The sequence below is a fragment of the Lygodium microphyllum genome, chromosome 5 (genome assembly GCF_053477565.2).
Source record: "Lygodium microphyllum isolate KBCC chromosome 5, Lygodium_microphyllum_v1.1.10, whole genome shotgun sequence".
Lineage (NCBI taxonomy): Eukaryota > Viridiplantae > Streptophyta > Polypodiopsida > Schizaeales > Lygodiaceae > Lygodium > Lygodium microphyllum.
The window spans coordinates 165411676-165433725 of NC_141139.1; the positions used below are offsets into that span (position 1 = coordinate 165411676).

The 22050-nt window shown below is 42.4% G+C and overlaps 1 protein-coding gene across 6 annotated transcripts in view; it reads right to left on the minus strand.

Annotated features, from left to right (window-relative positions):
• The window catches only part of LOC148036641 (multisubstrate pseudouridine synthase 7-like), a 215077-nt gene that overhangs the window by 140579 nt on the left and 52448 nt on the right, over positions 1 to 22050 (minus strand). For 4 of the 6 annotated variants that reach the window (XR_015690970.1, XR_015690969.1, XM_087678677.1 and 1 more), the window contains exons 2-6: positions 4870 to 4948; positions 4586 to 4783; positions 4269 to 4501; positions 3995 to 4067; positions 3861 to 3917 (exon numbers count right to left, since the gene is read on the minus strand). Coding sequence is in view for 4 of the 6 variants with exons in the window: in XM_087678677.1 (XP_087534803.1) it covers positions 3861 to 3917; positions 3995 to 4067; positions 4269 to 4501; positions 4586 to 4783; positions 4870 to 4948 (640 nt within the window). In the remaining 2 variants the exon portion in view is untranslated. Of the gene's footprint in view, positions 1 to 3860; positions 3918 to 3994; positions 4068 to 4268; positions 4502 to 4585; positions 4784 to 4869; positions 4949 to 22050 lie in introns of those variants that run through there. The other 2 variants (XM_087678680.1, XM_087678678.1) reach the window with 2 other exon arrangements.

The window sequence follows — 22050 nt, forward strand, 5'->3', positions numbered from 1 at the left end:
CCAATTGATTGCCCAAATCAAGGGGCAATAAGTTAGATAAATACCGAAAGGGGCACCAATTTTGGGGCTAACAAGGTGTCCAATGTCCAAGATTATATCGTAAAGTGTGCATTTTAGATTTGTGAATTTATTAATTGCTGTAAATAGTGCTTAATCGGGTTATTTACCACCCCATCCGAGGAGGAAGGCTAGTTACACTTTGCATAGCCCTTGCATGCCATTCCAACTTCCCCTATGAGTCCCATCTCGTCCTCTTTGATGCCTAGATGGGCTACCATGTCTATAGAAACAAAGTTAGCTCATCCACCATTATCAAAGAATATCAATGCTCTGCATAACTTAGTGGCATCATCATTAGGTTGATCACTAACAACATCAGGTATCAATCCCACTCACGTTTTGGGCTTCTTTCCCTTAGGATCTCCCTGATTTTCTAATTTTTCAGCTTACTGCCTATTGGGACAGTCCCTTGCAATGTGAACCTCCTATTCACAAATGAAGCATTTATTTGGAGCCATCAATTCCCTAAGTTGTGCCAATTATTTTCAACTCTTTTGTTACTATTTTGGCCTTTTTTCAAGCTGATTTTCAGATCTATCCCTTTTCTCAACTTTAGACAACTTATTATTCGACTTCTCCTCGCTCTCTTGGAAGCCCAAATCCTTTCCACACAGCAAAGCATTGGTTATAGCAGCAATCACTATGAGTTGAGACATGCTAGACATAGTGGATTTTAGACAAAAACCCCTAATTCCTTTGGGCAACCCGCATGCATATTTTTCCACTTTCTCATGAAGGGGTACCGGATGATAAGAAGTGACGAACAAAAATGCATCCCATAACTTCTCATTATATTGCTCTAAATTTTTGTATTCCTTTGCATCAAGCTTATTCCAAGCTATCATGATGTCCACCTCAAGGGTACTTGTCAACCTATTCGATGCAAACATTTACTTGAATTGTACCCATGTTGAGTGCTCTGCCTTGTATCAATAGCATGCTACATGGACCACCAATGCAATGTATTTCCCTTCAAGAAAGTGGCTGCCTTCTGAATCTTAGAGGATTCGGTGAAGTTTTCCCCTGAGTAGGCTACATCAAACTGTTGAATAAAAGTCAAAGCTTTCAGCCTATCTTGTGCACCATTGAAGGACTCTAACTTCACTCCTTCCATGATCATCATAGCCTTTTGCTGCCCCTTTGGGAGTCAAGTTGTCATATACTGGCTGCTGCAAAAAGGGTGGATTTACCGTATTTACGTGATGACCAAGCCCAAATGGAGCATTTGCATGACCAACACTCATTCGTTGAGTCCCATAAGCATTTAGAGGTGCAAATGCATTACCAAACATATCACTTTGTGCCCCGGGCATCAAACCAATGCTGCCATACATAGGATTATGTACATTTCCAACCATACCCAATACATTGGGCCTTGCACACCATACATTGGCTGCTGCATATCATAGGGAGTTCTGTCATACATTTCCGTATGCGGTCCCTATCCAACCATTGCATGAAAAATCATGCTACCACCAAAGTGTCATAGTTGCCCTATCATTGAATCATGCCTGACACTGTCCAAAATCCATTGGATTGGCACTTCCATGATGGCCTTGCATTTACACACCTTGCCCTATAGGTACCAACTATTTTTCTTCTTTAGTATCTTTGAGGGCTTAATGCGAAGCATTTGGCACCATCTTCCATGCACCTTGCTGTCCCGAAGCTGTAGAAGATGACTTCTTCTTCTTGCCCTTGTTGTCCTTCTTTGGAGCATTCAAAAATCAAACAAACTGAGGATCCTTTGCCAATTCAGTAAAGAGATTTACTATTGCCCTCATCCAATCCTAGAACTGGTCATTAAATTCCTCTTCCTCTTTCTGATCATTAATCCCATTTTGCCCTGAAGGCCCTACATCTTGCCCAATAGCAACATTTTCAACTTGTTGTCCACCATGTAAGCCTTGTCCATGCTCTAGTATCAATCCATAAACTTGGCTAGCATGTGGCTAACCATGACCATCCTATAACCCATAGGAACCATGGGATCTCTATCAACCTTGTCTACTGTCCTACCAACAACAATGTGGCAGACATCTTCACCAAAGCTCTTCCTCACGACAAATTTGAAGCATTTCGCAATGCTTTAAATTTGATCTCCTTTGATGGATGATCCTTATATGCTGATCACTTTTCACTCCAAGGGGTTTGTTGGGTTTGACTCATACCTATGCTCACAGAGGAGTGTCGATGATCCACAGTAGGGCACTGGGGCACTTTTTACTCTCCGTAAGAGAGGTTTTTTCCCACAATCGCATTATTCTCTATTTACCGCACTTTACTCACTTTCGGGTGTGAACGCACCTTAAGGCATTTACACAACCCTAAGGTCTAAGGGTTGTACTTTGTACTTGACTTACATACTTATGAATGAATCATGTGTCGAGCAATGTCTACACTCTCACTCTCTCTACTGTCTACACTGTGTATTGAGCTGATAGCTGCCATCTCCATCTTCAACATGCTCAACACACAAGAGTTTGGCAGTTGGTACATGGCTTGGTTACAGCAGAGATCGTGTTTGTTGTGTTAGATATAGAGAGCCAAAGGAGACAAAAAGAAATTGCATTTGGGATTGCCCTAGGGCTCAAGAGGTATGGAGGAGAGTCCTTAGGATGGAGTTTCATGGCATTGCGAAGTCTATGATTGGTTCATGGGAGTCAATCACTTGGATCACAGATATACCCCCAAATATGAGAATGTATAGAGATATCAAGCTTTAACTTGTCTTGGGGTGGCTCATAGCCAAGATTGCTATACCACATTTATCACAAACAATGTGGGCTCAGCGACACTATCATAGATGGGAGCCATAGCTAGCATCCTTGCTTGGTACATACAGACTGCCAAATGCAGTCATGCTTCAGATCTATTGGACATATCCATTGCAAAGACCCTCTCCAAGATTTGGACAAAGATTGTCCATACTTCCATGGGAGTTAGGAGAGGATACATGATAGCTCAAAGACCATGCGGAGGAGGAGATGCTTTTTTCAAGACATGGGATTCCAGCACCTCCTGTCCGTCTCTTACACAGCTGTTTTGTACACTATACTTTACCTTGGAATACTGTCCCAAGGAGATTTATAAATAGAATTTTTCTTTTCTCTTTTTTAAAAAAAGGACCGATGGCATAATCTAGTATGGCTTGTGAATCCAATGAATTATTTGATTCCTAGGACATCCCATTGTTGTTACATGTGAGACTCACAATAGTGCATTCCATCTTGATAGTACATAATATCTCTGCTTTATGAGAAATGGATCACTCTCCATAGATACAAACAAAAAATGTATGGTTGTGTGTAGATTGCAAGAATGCAGAATTTTGGTGGCTTTTCTAGCCAATATCTTTTAATGGAACAACAAAATTTATTTGCATTCATTCTTTGCAAACCTTTCTTGGGCTTATGATTTGTCCAAAATATATCCAATGCCTCTAAAATGAATGCATCGATTCAACTTCTGTCCGTATTAGTGAAGACAGGAAAAACTACACAAATCCAAAAGATTGTGCATTCTCATGATTCACGCCACATTTAATTGTAGTCAAGCATAGCATATCATTGTTGCCTTAGAATTTCCATGTTGTAATGGAAAGGAGAATTTGGAGAGCTACATCATAGCAAGATGTTCTATAAATATTAACCAAACTGAATCTCTCCTAGATAAGCACTTAGACATTACAGGTGCAGCAATATGACAGGAATATTACAAGTGCCTTTGGCTTAAAAACGTATTCGGTTCATAGATAACAGTTAATCAATAGAGTGCAGCACATATGACAAACACCTTACCCTTTGTGTTGTCACCCCTCGCTTGTCCTTTGTTCCAGCAATAGCAAAATGAGACAACTACAAAGTTAACTCTAAATTACTACATAACTTCTAACAAACACCACATTTGCAAAGCTTATTGATGTCAAACATACCAGTACACCAAGCTTCTTTGATAAAATTGACAATGCTTCTAGGGTCTCTCTGTTTTCCTTGTAAAGATGAAACCTAAACAACAGTTCAAACCATCATCAAACAGCCAATTGCACAGATCCAGATTGTAATTGAAATCTCAATGCATAGCCTGGCCTAAATAACTTTCCGTTCCGTCTGCATAACACATACAGCTCAAGCTGGTAACTTCAGTCAGAAATAAACCCCGTGTTGATTCAATAAGCAAATAGATTAAATTTTGTAAATCCCCTTAACTGTAGATACTTTCCCACATGACAAGGCCAACTTTCAGCTCCTCTACTATCATATGCTCGGAAACCATGATGTTGGCATGGCAGTATCTCCGATTGATGCTGACCACTTATCTTGTAGTGCTTCTTCCTCTTGTCGAAAAATCGCACACGTACATGCTTGCTTATAGAATCACGTGCATCAATGGTGTCTGTAACCAGAAAAGAGTATCTGCTCTTGAAAAAGTTGTGGACTTCCTGCGGCGCAACAAGCTCCATGCTTAAACATCAGGCATTGGAAGCGTCTCAGGCAGTATAAATTTATGAAGAAATGCCACTTGCCATTCGATGCAATTTGTTAGCGTCTGGAGCTAGCACAATAGGGGTATTCTTGTCCTCTTCACCTGCAATTATCTTTATGAGCAATTTTCTCAGAAGTTCAGCATCATCTTCCCCTGCAATAGCTTTAAACGCCTCAATATGCCTTTCAATATCTGAACTTTTGAATTCTTGAAGTTCAAGTTTCCGAATATTTGGAATCTGTGAGATATTCCACTGAAATTAGAGCCAACAGTAATTGCATGAACTTCTAGGTTGATAAGTTGAAAAGTGATCAGCTTTTGCACCTCTTCAGGTGGATCAATCGAAGTTAAATGCACAACACTGCCTTGACAATCTACCTCATTAACTATAAAATCAGAGTACCTGCAACAAACCAGAAATCAATCAGGAGACAGAAACCTGGTGCTGAAGTGATATGTGATGCAACATTGGTAAAAACAAAAAGAGGGCTACAAATGCAGAACCAAGGAAAAACTGCCACTATGATGATAGTGCAATGAAATCTTCACAAATCAATATGTTGGTTACGACTTGGTCATCATTATAGAGTTGGGTTGACGCTATAAAAGAAACTGAAACTACCACTCTCTGACTCCCTTATTCTCAACTTGTAATGATGGAGGCAAGAACTCGAGGAGATGAAAAACGAAGCACAAACATGACATATATGCATGAAGAATGGGTGCCATCCAGGTGGGTCATTGCGCCAAAAATTATATATGCAGTACTGGGTCTCTCTTTGTCTCTTTGGAGATGTTTGAAGTCTGGAGATGAAGTCATCAATAGAATATGATCTGCTCCCCGATTTTGACAAAAGAGTTCTACAATCTCCTCTCTTAAGCTTGACTACTGGAATCTGTGAGTTGTACATCTGCTACTGCGCTAGCCTCTTTATCAAATGACTTGCCTTCCTTAAGTGGGCATTCCTAAGATAGTTGTCATTCTTTGCCACAAAAAAAAAACTGCCCTACTTGATATATCGATGCAACAAACAAGCCAACTATTTACAAGTTGGAGGTTAGGAGATAGGAAAGCTTAGCCTTTCTTTTTAGTTGTAGTGTTACACATCAACATGGCTTCTTTCATGATCCCAAAGAGGATAAAGAGGAGGAAATGCTGAAAACGAATTTACCGGTTTGGTATTCTAGGGGGAAGAGGAAAATTGAGAGATTTGTTGATGAAATGGCAGGAAATTAAAAGGAGATGGTTGTATCAGCTTTGCAGCTGTCTTCAACTGCTAAACTAAATGTAGAATGAGAAGAAATTAGCACTTTTTACAAAAGAAAAGCAGACTTAGTACAAAGAGGAAAGTAAAGTAGCATAGACAAGTGTCCAACCACATGTCATTAAGTGGGACACTTGGAAGCTTGAATGACAAGTGTCCTAACACTTGTCTCTTCTTCATGACTTTCATTCTTTGGCTAGACACTATCAAGAATAGAAACAACTAAACTTAGTAAGAACTGACTTACTATTTTCAAGCACCGCCCATAATTTTTAAGCATTTTCAACCAAACCAAAGCTCCTAAAAGACCCCCCAATATGGGTATCAACTGAGAAATTTTTCTGAGTACATTACAAAAACAGTCCTAGAATCCTCATAAGCATTTTCTATGCAAAGATATGTGAAATCTTACTGTCAACCTAGGTATGCATATTGCATAAACTTTTCATGATTATGCTATCTTGTTGATTGTAAACATGTATTATGCCCGCACTCCAAGGCCTTAATCCTTTCAATACGTGAGTCCAACCTTTACAAGCACCCAATGGATCCTATAGATGGAAGTGTATACTACCTTAAAGCCTTGCAAAAGATTTCAAACTTCTCTCCCGAAAGAGATCCCCATTCAACACAACCACTCCTATTGCTACGGCCAAGAATGTCATTATGGATAAGACTCGTTTTAATGAATTGAATTTCACTACTTGGTCTAACCTTATGTAACAAGTGCTTGAATCTAAAGGTCTTTGGGACCTAGTAGTTGGCTTAGAGCCATGCCAGGTGGCCCACCCTAATATACAAAGCTCGCAATGCTACAACAAATGTTTAGTTAATGCAAGGGTTACTTCTTACGTTCCATTCCTACTTATAGCACTTTCTGCTAGCATTCGATCGTTGGAGTCATCTCTTTGACCGCTATGCAAGGAGAGATCGAACTGGACACATCAATCTTGATTATGAGTTGCAAGAGTTTTCTATTAAGGATGGGGTTGACCTAAAAGTCAAGCTAGTCGAATATACAAGGTTACTTGCCGAGTTCGCCACTACTAGCTCACCGAAGTTAGATGACAATCAAATCACAGTTTTTTTTAAACAAGCTACCCTCTAAATACTTCCGCTTTATGCACCACATCATTTTGTTGCCCCGATTGTTGACCTTCTATGAGTTAAAATGCCAGTTCTTGCAATATGCAAGCCTGCATGACCCAGTCCACAAGAAGACCCCATTTTCCTATTCAAAGGGGGCTCTTGTATCCATGTCTACCAAGGGGAACACTCAAGGTGGCAAAAACACTCAAGTTGGGAAGGCACAATTCAATCCACACATTAGCGCATGGTACCTACATCCACACATCTACTGCATTGCAAATTCAACACTCATACACAGCCTAGTACATAGGTGCATATGTATACTACACTAGCGCACCTTCGTAGTGTATCCATCAAACACACAACCCCACCAAATAGGCATCTACAAATGCACTATCACCCTTCTTGGACTCCTATTTAGCTACAATACTAGGGCACATAGATTTGTACATTGTCGTACACACGTATACATCACACCCCTATGAACCAATATACGCAAACCACAAATGTAAATTAAACAAGAAGAAACACACTTGAACAAAGAGGGTAAGTCTTTGAGAATTGAACAAATCACAATAATCAAGGGAGCTCAAAAGAGAATCCACCATCAAAATCAACCAAACTCATTAAAACCAAAAAAGAAAACAACATTGAGTTGTGTAAAGGTGCTGGTAGGTTGCCATGTTGTGAAATCACCAATAGTTTGGAAATAGAGAAAGATTGATTTTGCATCATGCACTTGAACATAAATTGAAATTCAAAACATGTAACGTTTGCTTGAGAAAGACAATTGAACACCATTGGCTGAAGTCTTACAAATTGGATAGGGAGATAAAGAACAAAATTTAGAAGAACTAATTCAAGGCAATACATTCTTGTCGAGTACCATTTATGTGACTAAAAAGGACTTATTCTTGTATCTTGAAAACCAAAGAATTAGCCTCTTATCACCATCATGGTGGCTATAAAACAAATATCATAATTAAACCTTAATTATGTCATATATAACTTATTGTGCCACTTGTAGCTTGAAACAAGTAATGAAAGTGCACCCACAAGTTACCGTTGCATGCATGTGATGTTGTGTGTTTAGGCTCATCCACATGAAAATGTCATTTACTAGACCATTGCTACTTTTGATTCTTGTCTAGAAGAGCCTAAACCCTTGGAATGTTGCATGCATGCCATCGCCAACTTATGGGAGCCCCTTCATTACTATAGTAGGCATAAGTAAGATATATTTATGATGTTAGTAGAATAGCCGCAATGGTGGTGATGAGGGCTAATTCATTGGTTATTTACTACAAGTAAAGTATCCTATGTAGAGGGGACAACCTATTAAACTCTTCTTTGCCTTGACAAGGGTGGCACCCCTTCCTTGGACGGAACCAAAGACACCAAAGGAACCAAACCCATCTCATAGCACCTCCCTTTAAAAAATAGGTTTGGCCATGACTACCTCTCTCCCTAGAGAGTTAAGTGCAGCTATGCCTCCTACTACTACTCCATGTCCTCCTCATGGCACACATGCCACAAGACATGGCACACATGCGACATGCACAGCCTCATACACCCCTACCTTACAGTACTAAAGATTTGGATGATTGGTCTGCTAGCACCACTCCATTTGCACTCTTTGCTTGCATTCTAGGGTCTCCTCCTCCGACACCTCCCTAGGACCATTTCCCTACCTCAACATGAATTTCATTGGCAAAGACCTGTTGATGGCTATGCGTGATGGTGGCCACGTACTTAGGTAGCACCCCTAGGGTACACTATACTAGTCTCACATTACCTAGCGCACTCAATTCTTTAAGGTAATGAGTTGACCCCACAAGCTATCTGGTCCTTAGGCTACTTAGACTTTGGGATTTTCTTTATTTGTTATCTGCTGCATTCACACACTCACTCATTCACACACATCTTTTCTTCATTTTAGCTTATTTTTTGTTTCTTTTGCTTTGAAGCATCAACATGAAGCTCCTATTTTGGCAAATTTTAATCTCTTTTCCAAGGTGTTGTATTTTAGTCTCAAACTAACATGTAGGTTTGCACCACATCTTCCTAGGTTGGAGACATGGAAAGTTCACCGTTTCTTTGTGGTTTCATCTTCCTAATCAACTTGCTCTTCTACCAATACAAAGGCTTCCCCTCTCGAGGAAAATCTTGCAACATCTCTTGATGTTATCATAGCGATAGCTTCTCCCTAGCTCCTCCAACTAGGGTGCTTCATCTACATCCTTCTTCACGGTTCTCAACACCACACAAAGCCCAACATCAAGTTCCTCTCCTTGCTTTAGCACCAATATCCATGGTTGAGAGGGCATTCCTATTCTTTCTTGTTATTTTATAGGTTTGGCCATTTGTCTTTGACATCAGTCTCTATCAAGGACGTGAAACTTTATTGCTTTGCTTAGCATTTGATTAAAAGTTAATTAGTGTCCAAATGTGACTTCCACATGTGAGGTGCAAGTCAATTATTTCACAATATGAGGCCCAGGACCTTGAAATATTAGTTGCTACCAAAGGCAAAAGTTGTAATAAATTATGTCTCATAAGTAGTAGGTGGTACCTAATGTCAAATTTTGGCCTAGACCAATTTATTGGCCATTAATGTCAGTAGTGATATTAAAGACTAGGCATTATTGATTAATTAATGTCAGTCTAAGGGCTAACAACTATTCAAGGATACTTGGAAGACAAATTGGCCTAGCCAATTCAATAATTGACTGGTGGGATTATTTTTATGGGAACTAATATAATTATTAAAGTAATATTCTAAAAATTAATTTAATACGCTAGATAATGTTGAAAATGAGATTAAAAGGCTGACACTTGGCAAAACTTACCCATGCAAGTAGAAAAAACGTTTTTGGAGGCTAGCAAAAGTGTTGTGAGAGAGAAGGAGGCTATTAGAGAGTAAGGAGCTGCTGCTAATGTGATTTGTTGCCACCAAGGACCAATCCTATAATAAGTGACAGCAGTTTGGAGCCCTCCAAATGCAAGTGACAGCAACCCAAGGTCCTTCTAGTGCAAGTGATAGCATACAAGAGAGGACAACAGTCTTTTTAGTGGTCCAAAGCTATAGGTGACAGCTTCCATGGTTGTTTGACAGGGCAGCAACATCTATTTTTCGTCCTTTCTCACAATGAAACTCTGAAATTTCTCTCTCTACAGCATTCTCTCTCATCCTATAGACATCCCTCAAGTTATCTCAACAAAATCCAACCCTTTGAGTCATCTGAATTTGAGATATTGGAAAAATCTCTGCTATAAACCCTACTTTATAAGAGAAACTAGGGTTTTCATGGCAACCTTGGGATGTGTACTCAAAATTGAAGGCCTAGGACTTCAATTTAAGCTATTGTAATTAAGGAATTTCAAGGAGATTCGAGCAGCTAGCAAGCCCATATCAGATTTAGGGCTTAATTTTTCTTTTAGTGAGCAGAGAAGGCCAATCCCTAAGCAAACCAAGGGGAAAATTGGTTTGAAGGCTTGCTGGTTAGTTTACAGACGAGATCAAAGGATCTCAATTGTACTCCATCCATTTGCACTAAAAGTTAAAGAAATATTGCAAGGGGGCCCAATTTTGGGGCCAATAGGCTATCTATCGTCCAAGATTGAAGTGGTAAAGTATGCATTTCAATATATGCAAATTGTTTACTTGCTATAATTATTCTTAAATCAGGTTATTACCACCCTATTTGAGGAGGAAGGCTAGTTGCAAGGTGCCATTGCCGGGATACTATCAAATCCCTTGACTTGGTGGGCTTGAGGCACCTGATTGAATGTCAAAATTTTTACTCTAGTGCTAAAATAGTGTTCAACTGAGCATTCACAAGTATGTCATCTTACAATGAGATGGAATCAAGCAGTGATGATGCATCTCACTCTGAAAATGCAAATAACAAAGGGAAAAATGCAATGCCTAATCTTTGAACAGGCTTACAGCATGGACAGCAAACTGATAATGTTGGTTCAGACCAAAATGTGGGGTTCTTCTAGGTCCCTTGAAGCTAATGATCAGCAAGAGAAAGAGGAATTTAATGACCAATTTAAAGATCAGTTGAGGACGGAAGCTGAAATATTTGTGCAATTGGCAAATGTCTTAGAGTTAGTTAGCTGGTCATTTCTCGGACAGGCAGCAGGTACAGCAGGTTTCCCAAGCAGCGATTGGTGCAAGAGTGCCACGTGGCAACTGCCACATGTTAGGCGTCAACGCAGTGTAATCGGACAACTGGTCGGACAGATTTGTTGTCGAATCGTCTGCATTTAATGCAGCCGACCTGGTATTTTTGGCATTTTTTTGCTGGCCTATTTATAGGCCCTGATTTCAGTTGTCTTCCTTAGTTGTTTTCACAGATTTCAAACTAAAAAACCGTGGAAACTGCCCTTGAGGCTGACGGAGACTGAGATCTTCACTGTGGAGACATACGCAGATATTCTTACTGCACCCGTGTATCTTTCTGCATCCTTATACAGAATTCTTCACTACAAATTTTATGTGTTTCACTATCTCTTTCTCTCTCTCTCTTCTCTCTGTATTCACTCTTTGTCTCGGTCATTCACTTCCGCACTGCTTCACTTTGACATGGTATCAGAGCATTGAAGGACTGACCTAGGTGGGACCCATCTAAAGAGGAGATTTCAGGGCGAAAAAAGGCTGCATTTTCAGCGTTCAAGTGCAAGCAAGAGGGCTATGCATCGGAACAAGGCTGAGCCGAGCATGGGCATTCGAGAAAGGAGAAGTTTTGCTGAAGCTACTGCTAGTTTTTTTGCTGTTAGAGAAGAAAAACGGCTGTGTTTTGGGCCTTCCAAGTGCAAATTTTACCTTTTCATCACCTCCGGCGGGTGAAGAAGGAGCAGGACAAGCAACCCAAAGCCCTAGTAGGTTGTATTTTCACAGTCAGAGGGGGCTGCTCTTTGTGTTTTGTGCAGGCATTGTAGGTGAAGATGTCTTCTTCTAAGACCGAGACAGAGTTTCAGGCGACCATGGACCGGAACGTGCCCCTCTTGTCGGCTCTTCCATCAGATCAAAAGCTCGATGACAAGAATTATCACATTTGGTGGGTCATGATACTTGCCATTCTAGAGTCCTATGATTTGGTGGAGCTTATTACGGAGGCTATTCATCGTCCTTCTTCACGAGACAAGTCCAAACTCTCTTCCAATGATAAGGTGAAGTTGGCAAAGGCTCGAGCACATTGGGATAAACACAATGCTTGCATTTGCTCGTTTTTATTTCTCTCATTTACTACAGTTGTTCTCTCTCATATTGAGCATTTGATGGTGGCTCAAGAGATATGGCTGGAGCTTGATCAAATGTACAATCGGATAACCGTCATGAAGCGAGTCTCTTTGGAAATGCAAATACGGACCATGAGTGTCAACAAGTCATCTTCTATGTGGGAGCATATCAACAAGCTGAAGCAACTTCAAATGCAAGTTTAAAATGCAGGGAAGGTGATCACTTCTGAAGACATCGCAATAACTCTTCTTTCACAGTTACCGCCCCATTTCAGTGCTTTCTATTTCGCCTTGGTTGCTTCAGGGCGGACTGAGACTCTTCAATGGGAAGAGTTGGTTCCTACGCTATTGGACAAAGAGTGTAAAGAAATATCCTAACACAGAAACATAAACAGAAACCGTATGGCAAAGCACAGACTGATAAAAGAGCACAGTTAGGGTTAGGGTAACTCAGAGACAATGAACACAGTGAATGAATGAAGTGATATGACTACTGAATATATGATGCTCATACAGCAAACACACTATGCAGTGAATGAATACTAAACCTCGAACTCTTGTATCTCAAGGATCAAGGCAGGGGTAATGAGCTAGAGAGTGTGTCGTACTCTGGACAGATCCCAAATCACAACAAGGCAACCTCTGGATGTCGAACACCAACAAATGCAACAGTGAGAAGCTGGATCTGATACAGACAACAGTGAGGAGAGAGAAAGACTAAAAACGCAGGCTACAGGAGAGACTAAAAACACAAGCAGGACAGCCTGCAAGAGAGAGAAAGACTAAAAACGCAAACAGGACAGCCTACAGGAAAGAGAAAATTGTCAAACGCAAGCTGGACAGCCTATCGACAACCTGCATAAGCTCGGCGACAGCAAGAGGAGAGAAAAAACTGCCAAACACAAGTTGCAGATAATGTGGCAAGCAGTACAACAGCACGTCTGTGCAGGAACAGTAGTTGCCTGGCTGGGATCGGCTCCAAATTGCAAGAAGAGGACTGGAAATCAAGCGCCAACTGATGTAGACAGCAATGGACAACTTTGGCTAAGATGTCCTCTGCAAACGGAATGTGGGTAGCAAGCTGAAACACCTAAAATCTGCAAAAACGAGATTAGGGCTGAATGGAGGGCAGTATACCTATTTATAGAAAGTTTGGGCCCTCCCAAAAGGGTTTGTGCATGTGGGACACATAAACTCTCTAGGATCGCGTTTCTTTTAAATAAACAAGGTTTCTTCATTAATTAAGCATGTTTTGGGACTGTTTAAGTAAAGCTAATGCATTTTCAGCTCAATACCCTCTCTCAGGCCCAACAACGATGCCATGAGAATAGAGGCCAGTCAAGCCCTTGCTTTGTTTATCTTTTACCCCAAGGCGTCCCACCCCAAAGAAGCCAAAGCATCGGACAAAAGATGCACGTCAGCTGCCCAGTGGCCCACTAAGACTACAGAGGCGATGGTTATCTTACCAAGGAAGCCCAAGTGATCACCCCAGAGAGGACAGGGCATCGGACAAAGGGTGCACGTCGACTGCCCACTGGCCTACCAAGCTCTACAAAGGCGGATGGCATCAGCTATGGACTTTTTTTTTTTTTAAGGGCTTTTTAGATTTGATAGATTAAGCATTAAGTGAGGGTTTTAAATCAGTTTTCGTCCTATTGAGAATTCGTGCCCCAAACGGGAGAGTAATAAGGGATGGTTAGACCCAAAACCTTCACAAGACAAGCGTACTATCCCTACCATTACTGGGTATCGGTGATGAAAAAAATGGTGAAGGTGGGTGTATAGCAAATATATCAAGCAAGCAAGACAAGCAAAGCGAGCAAGCAAGCTGGGAAAGACTGCCTTGGAGACTGCCATGTGCAATGCCACGAATATGGTGAATCCTAGAGTCGACCACTCCAAATGACCGAAAAGGGATAAATGTGCACAGATGCATGTTTACATGAACAGAATGCCAATGAATGGGATAATGCAAAGAAAGATGCAAGATATCATGATCATGCAATATGCTATACAACAATGCCACTTGGAGAGTGACCTCGCAGGAAAATTGTTCACTTGTCCAAGTGCCCTTTTACAATCATGTCATCCTGACAGATCCTAACAGTGTAGATGAAGTTACAAATGTCCATAATACAATACAAAAGAATAAATGAATGTAATGTCTTAAAAAAAACTGTAAGCACCATCACTGTCACTATCAAGAGTAGAAGCCGCCCCCTCTTAAATTGGAAGGGAAAGCAAGAGAGAAGCACCCTCTCCCCGTCAAGTTGAAGAAGTAGGGGAGGGTGTACCCAAAAGCCAATCCTGGGTAGCAGGTACTAAAGAACCCGCCGGTTAACCGCTTTGGTCAAGATATCTGCAAAATTACTGATGATGGCACAAACTCTAGGCGAATAGTGTCTAGCTCAACCTGCTCTCTAAAAAGTGAAAGTGTACTCTCACATGCCGTGTCCGTGGTGTGATGATCGGATTGCCCGCAAGGGCAATGGGTCTCTAGTTATCGCAGTAGACAACTGTGGGAGAGTCGCATGGAAAATGAAGTGCCGCCAATAAACTCCTCAGGTAGATGGCCTTGGTGGTGCCTTCGAAGAGAGCCCGGTACTCACGCTCAGTCGTGGAAGCCACCACCGTTTCCTGCTTACAGCTTGACCAAGAAATAGGAGTCGTGCCCAAGACAAAGAGGTAGCCGCCATGAGAACGCCGAGTGTCAGGATCTCCTACCCAATCAAAATCAATGTACCCCTACAAACATAAACCAGAACCATATGTTAGGCCATAAGAATAAGTACACCGTAAATAACGCAACACACAAAGACATGCAATCCAATGTGACATCCTAGGTGCTGTGAATACTGACTGAGTATGCTGCTAAATCTGGCCTAGTGTGAATTAACCAAAGAAGTTTTCCTACAATAGAGTGATAGGTATGTGCATCGAAGGGCTGTCCTAGGGTATCCTTCGACAAGTGGACAGTAGAATCTAGAGGTATGACCATTGGCCATGTCTGATCCAGAGTGTACTGTTCCACGAGTTGAAGTGCGTACTTCTACTCTGATACAAAAATACAACCCCCGGAACGAACTCCCTCCATCCCCAAGAAATAGAACAACAAACCAAGGTCTGTCATCTCAAATGTAGCTTTAAGCTTAGCCTTGATTTCCGCTAGGGCAACAAAATCTGAGCCTGTGATAAGTAAGTCATCAACGTATAGCCGGATATAGCTAACCCCCTCTGCAGTAGATTAAACATATAAGTTCGGGTCATAAGGGGTAGAATGGTATCCCTGAGTTTGAAAGAACTCATCCATCCTATGGAACCAAGACCATGGCGCTTGCTTTAGCCCATAAAGAGCTTTATGCAAGCGGAAGACCTTATCCCTAGGGTTCCCTGAAGGAAATCTCGATGGCTGCTCCACATAGACTTCCTCCTCCAAGAAACCGTTCAGGAAGGCACTCTTGACATCCATCTGATGTATCGGCCGACCGTGATCAGCGGCTACGTGAGTAGCAACCGAAAGGAAGTCAACTGTGCAGTAGGCGCAAAGGTCTCTTCAAAATCAATGACATGCTTCTGTCAAAACCCTTGCACGACAAGGCGAGCCTTGTACTTGTCTAAAGTCCCATCAGCTTTTAGCTTGGTCCTAAAAATCTACTTTGTCCTAATGACTTTCTTGTAGCTCGGACGATCCACCAATGTCTAAGTCTCATTTCGGCCAATACTCTCTAGCTCCTTCTCCATGGCCTCGCCATTGAGGGTACTGAAGAGCCTCCTGCCATGTATCCGGCTCAAAATAAAACGCTATATAATCAGCTATAAACAGTGATGCAAATGATGCCTGAGGAGCAAGCCGAATAGATCTTCTAGGTCCCTCCGGAGTGGAATCGGGTGGTAGGATCCCCGAATCCCGCATGGTCTGCTAGTACCAACGAGGTAACGAGTATCGCAGAGGGAACCTAGGAGTGGAAGAATCTGCGGAAATGTCAGGAGCGGAAAGTAGACCAGGCTCAGTAGGCACAATCTCTGATGAGGTGCAAAAAGGAATTGGATCGGAATCCAATGTAGAGGACTGCGCGATATCCCTCTCATCAAAGAAGACATCCCGCCTAACGATCACCTTGTTTTGTTCGAGGATCAAACAAACGATAGGCTTTCGCTTCAGAGGAATATCCCACAAAAATAAGCAGATCAGCTCGAGGAGTGAGCTTTCCTATCTTGTCATCAGGCGTGTGTATGTCTGCACGACACTCGAAGACTCTAAGGTGGAAAATAACAGGCCGAGAGCCAAAAAATGCCTCACACGGGATCTTCTGAGGAAGAGCCGCAGTCGGGCACCAGTTGAGGATGTACACCGAAGTGTTAACAGCCTTGACCCAAAGGCGCTCAGGGAGCTCTACAGCGAACAACATAGAGTGTGCCATTTCCATGACTGTCCGGTTCCTACGCTCTACAACTCCATTCTAAGAAGGGGAGTTAGTAGAGGTGAGCTGGCATGAGATGCCGTGCCTTTGTAGAAACTCCGAAAACCACCGCTATCACTCCCTCATGCAACCAACACAACACCAGTCTGGTTATGAACCAACAGTACCCAAGCAGAAGTACAGCGCGTCGTTCAAGGCGGCACTGGATGTCGGCCCACAAAGATCAACATGAATCAATCTAAGAGGCGTCTCAACACGATGTGAGGTTTGCGGAGGGAATGGGGTACGGTGTTGCTTCCCGAGCTGACATGCTTTACAGACATCTCGAGCTAGCTTCAGGCGAGGAAGGCCCTCAACCAGCTCACGGCATGACAACTCGTAAAGAGAGTCATAACCAAGATGCCCTAAGCAAAAATGCCAAAGGCGCTCATTGTTCGTAAGCTCCCAAGATGTGGCTAAGGCTTGGAAGCTATGGAACACGGAGCTCTCAGCTATCGGCTCGATCAAAAAATGTGACATGTGGTATAGACCATTAGGTTGTGCCTCGCTGCAAGCAATCACTAAACCAGTCTAAGAGTCAAGGACCTCGAGTGTGGTTGTTGTAAAGAAGACTGCTCGCTCCAACTAGCAAAGTTGCTGAACAGATAACAAGTTCACCCCAAGTTGAGGGACATGATATACATTGTCCAGCGAAGCCAAATCCGGACCCTTGTTAGTGGCAAAACTGACGCAACCTTGAGCCTGAATCTTAATCGAGGAGTTGTTTCCTATGCAGACCAGCTCGGCTGGAAGAGCTCAAGAATGGAAAATGTCCACTATAGGAGTCATATGATGTGTAGCTCCACTATCCACAACCCAAACAGGAGCTGAAGTGCTCAGCTGTGACGAGTGGGCCTCTGCGGTAACCTCGTCAGGAGGCAACTCACAGATGTGGATAAGACTCAGATCTGATGTTTCTATGAAGACGATGTGGGCCTCTGCAAACCAGTCAGACAAGCCCTCCGCAGTTAAGAACCTTGTCGACTGAGATGGCTGAGCGATGGCAATATGAATCAACCTTTAAACTGCCCCTTGCTATCACCCTGCCTCCCTTGCTGGGGGTTGCCCAACTAAGGGGCTAGAGTCTGTGACTTAGGGTTTGGTGCTGTGCCTCTTGCCTTTGATCGACACTCGTCATCAAAATGGCTAGCCTTTTGACAAAGTTGACAATACCTATTCTTTTTAGATACATTCTGCCACCCAGGTTTGAGAGATTGGGATGTTCCTTGTGATTCCTCGGATTGATTTTGCTTTTGATTTTGATTTTGATTTTGAGTGGAGGTTTGATTTTGTTTTCCCTTCCCTTGTTGCCCTTTCTGAGAATGAGCAACAAGAGCCCCCTCTAAAGAGAAATTCATATGAAACTGATCGAACAACCGTACGTAACACAACAGCTGACACTCAAATTTATAGAATGTAGGTATGGTAGGCTTTGAAACTATACCTTCCACAAAATTGAAGTATTTTCTAGGGAGTTTATTTAGAAACAATGTGACCTAATCGTCAGAGGACTTAGGAGTCCCCGTAGTGGAGAATTCAACGAGAAGATATCAATACTCAGCCAACTTGACTTTCAAGTCATCCCGGTCAATGATTTTGAAAAACTGGAGCTCATGGTCAAGATTGATACAACGAGTCCTATCCAGAGCCACATAGGGGTCAATCAAGTGTGCCCATCGCTCTGACGCTAAGTCAAAATATTGAAGTTGAGAATGAAACTCACGCAATAAGCCATGCATCAGCTCGACAATAGCGGAGGCATTCCTAGCCTTCCATGAGAGGACAACCTCGTATGGGACAAGTGCGGGATCGAGTTAGGGTTCGACCAAGTGGTAAAGTTTGACCCGTTAAAACGAGTCTTGTCATTAAATGCATGCTTGGCAGAAGATAAGCTAGAACCACAAGGTGTTGGATAGGTGGGTTAAGATAGATGTGGGGGATAAGATGGTGGAGGTGGATATGTTTGATAGGTAGGAGGGGGTAGAGGTGGGTAGGCAGAAGTAGTCTGTGAGTGTCCAATGAGTGTTGATTGAGACGGAGGCACTGAAACATGAATGTTTCCATAAGGTGCCGGTGTAGGTGGAGGCACTGGGACATGGAAGCCTTGTCCAAAGTGAGGCTGGGGCACAGCAGTATGACAAGAAGGTCCACTAGGTAAACCCATGGAGGCAAACTGTGGAGTCAACTAATCCACACTCGGGACAGACCGGGGGAATACCCGGGCTGCAATGATCCCGAAAATGTATGTGAAGAAGGTAAAATACCACCCGGCTGAGAGAAGGATGAGGTCCTAAAGGATATGCCTATGTTTCCATAACCCCCCGATGTGATGTGCAATGCGACATGAGGTTTCGGAAATGAAAATGTAAATGGGGTGAATGAAAGTGGAGAAGCAATGGAAGAATGTGGTGGGATGGGTGGATTTTGAAAATGCGATGTGTGAGGTGCAGATGCATTTTGTTCATTTTCATCATTTAATGATTGGAAATGAAAACGTGAAGATGATGATCGACCATGTAATGAAAAAAAAGGAACATCAAATTCATTCTAATTTTGTGAAGTAGACTGAAAAAAAGGAAGGATAGAATAAGAGGTACCTGGCTTTTTCTTATAATCCCCATGACGTGTATTAACATACAAGAATTGGTCCTTAAGAGGACTTTTTCCGTAGTCAACAGACTAGACTCTTTCTTCCACATGATCTCTATCAAAATATTGCAAAGTAGAAGAGGTAAAAGGAGAAGAAACAAAAGACGAATCTGAAGTACCTTATACCGGAGTGGACAGAAGAGGATGAAAGAAAGAAACATACTCCGGGTCTTGTTCTCCAAGAGGGGGGCCCATCCCTGATGGAGGTCTCAACGGCCCTGCAACATCATCAAATTCACGCGCAACCTCTAAGAAAAATCCATGCATACCTTTATTTAGAAGCTTTTCTTGAAAGGCAATCCTTCGATCAAGCTCCTTAATCTTCTTTCGTCTATAAGCTATGATCAGTTTGTATTCTTCAGAGGTCAGCTTGTCTAGCTTTTATTCCATGTAATCAGAAGTGTCTTCCACCATATCGGAACTTTGTGGAGCAAGCTGATCAGCGCACTCTCGCTCGGTTCTCTGCATAGTTGGTTTTGGAGATTGAATTGGTGTTGTTGTGTTCGAAGTTATTTGAACCTACTGTTGTTCTTGCTTCTTGTGTAAAGCTTTTAGATCAAAGGCCTAGGTTTCTCAAAGGGTACCAGGCTCTAATACCATGTAAAGAAATACCCTAACACAAAAACCGTACCACAAAGCACAGACTGATAAAAGAGCACAGTTAGGGTTAGGGTAACTCAGAGACAATGAACACGGTGAATGAATGAAGCGATATGACTACTAAATATACGATGCTCATGCAGCAAACACACTATGCAATGAATGAATACTGAACCTCGAACTCTTGTATCTCAAGGATCAGGGCAAGGGTAATGAGCTAGAGAGTGTGTCATACTCTGAACAGATCCCGAATCGTAGCAAGGCAGCCTCTGGATGTTGAACACCAGCAAACACAATAGTGAGAAGCTGGATCTGATGCAAATAACGGTGAAGAGAGAAAAAGACTAAAAACGCAAGCAAGACAGCCTACAGGAGAGAGAAAGACTAAGAACGTAGGTTGTAGGAGAGAGAAAGACTAAAAACACAGGTAGGACAGCTTGCAAGAGAGAGAAAGACTAAAAAGGCAAGCAGGATAGCCTGCAGGAGAGAGAAAACTACCAAACGCAGGCTGGACAACCTATCAACAACTTATAGAAGCTAGGCGAGAGCTAGAGGAGAGAGAAAACTGCCAAACAAGCTGCACATGATGTGCAAGCAGTACGGCAATAGGACTGTGCTGAAACGGCAGTCGCTTGGCTGGGATCAACTCCAAACTGCAAGAAGAGGGCTGGAAATCACGCGCCAACTGGTGTAGACAGTAATGGACAGCTTTGGCTAAGATATCCTCCGCAAACGGGGTGTGGGCAGCACGTTGAAACACCTGAAATCTGCAAAAACGAGATTAGGGCTGAATGGAGGGCAGCATACCTATTTATAGAAAGTTTGTGCCCTCCCAAAAGGTTTTGTGCATGTGGGACACAGAAACTCTCTAGGATCGCATTTCTTTTAAATAAACAAGGTTTTTTCATTAATTAAGCATGTTTTGGGGCTCTTTAAGTAAAGCTAATGCATTTTTAGCTCAACAAGGAGGAGCAATTAAAAGGGACCAATGCTTCTAAATCTGAGGCCTTGGTTGGTCAATCCTCTTAGAAAAAGGGAAAGGACCAAAAGAAGAAGATTGAGGACAAATCTAAGAAGGACAAAGAAAAGGAGTCTACTTGTTAGATCTATGGCATAACAAGTCACTGGAAGAAGGGTTGCCTCGACAAGGAAAAGAATGAGAAATCTTCAAAGGATTCCGTAGCGATGGCTGCTCCCTCATCAGCTACTTTTCTCCACTTGGAGGTGGTTGAGGATTTGCCCCTAACGGCTTCTAATGCTCCATTGACAGCCCCATATACTCAAAAGTGGATTGATAACAACGATGCCTCCCGGCACATGACTCCTTCTTCAATAGGTGTTGCTCATTTCCGGCCTTCCCATGGCCAGATTCTCATTGATGACAATTCATTTATTCCTATACAGGGACAAAGACACATGCATCTTATTCCAGATGAACAAGATGGTGCCTATACATCCGAGGTCCTTCATGTGCCGGCCTTGGGATATCATCTACTTTTGGTGCACAAGCTTTGTGCCCTCGGCGTTTTGGTCAAATTTGATGAGGATTCTTTTCAAATTCTTAATTGAGGATCGAGACAGGTTCTTTCTTCAGGTTATGAGGAGAATGAAGTCTACAAGTTGCGTTCTTCTTCTGCCTTGACTTCTCTTCTTCTTACTTCCCAAACTCAGTCCGAGCTTTGGCATGGACCTCAATTATGATTACCTTCGAAAGGTGTCAAAGGGACAGCTTGTTCGAGGTTTGCCAGATATTGTGGTGAGCCTGCAGCCTTGTGTATCTTGCATCCATGGGAAGCAAACTCTTGATGTTGTTCCCAGCAAGGCTTCGAGGCGGTCGTTAACACCCTTGGAGCTTGTTTCTACCAATCTTTGTGGACCGATGAGAACGAAGTCCCTTCGAGGGAGCTTGTATTTCATGCTAATTATGGATTATTACAGCATGATGACATGGGCCTATTTCTTGAAGCTGAAGTCAAAGGCTTTCTCCAACTTTAAGGATTGGTTGCTCTTTGAGGAGAACCGATCAAGCGGGAAGCTGAAGACCTTGCGATCGGATAAGGACAGAGAATTTGTTTCTAATGACTTTGCTCATTTTTGTGCAAATTATGGTATTCACCAGGAGTTTGCCAATACAAACACCCCTCAGGAGAATGGCAACTTGGAGCAAACCTGCGGCCCGCGGCGTTCTCCAAGGA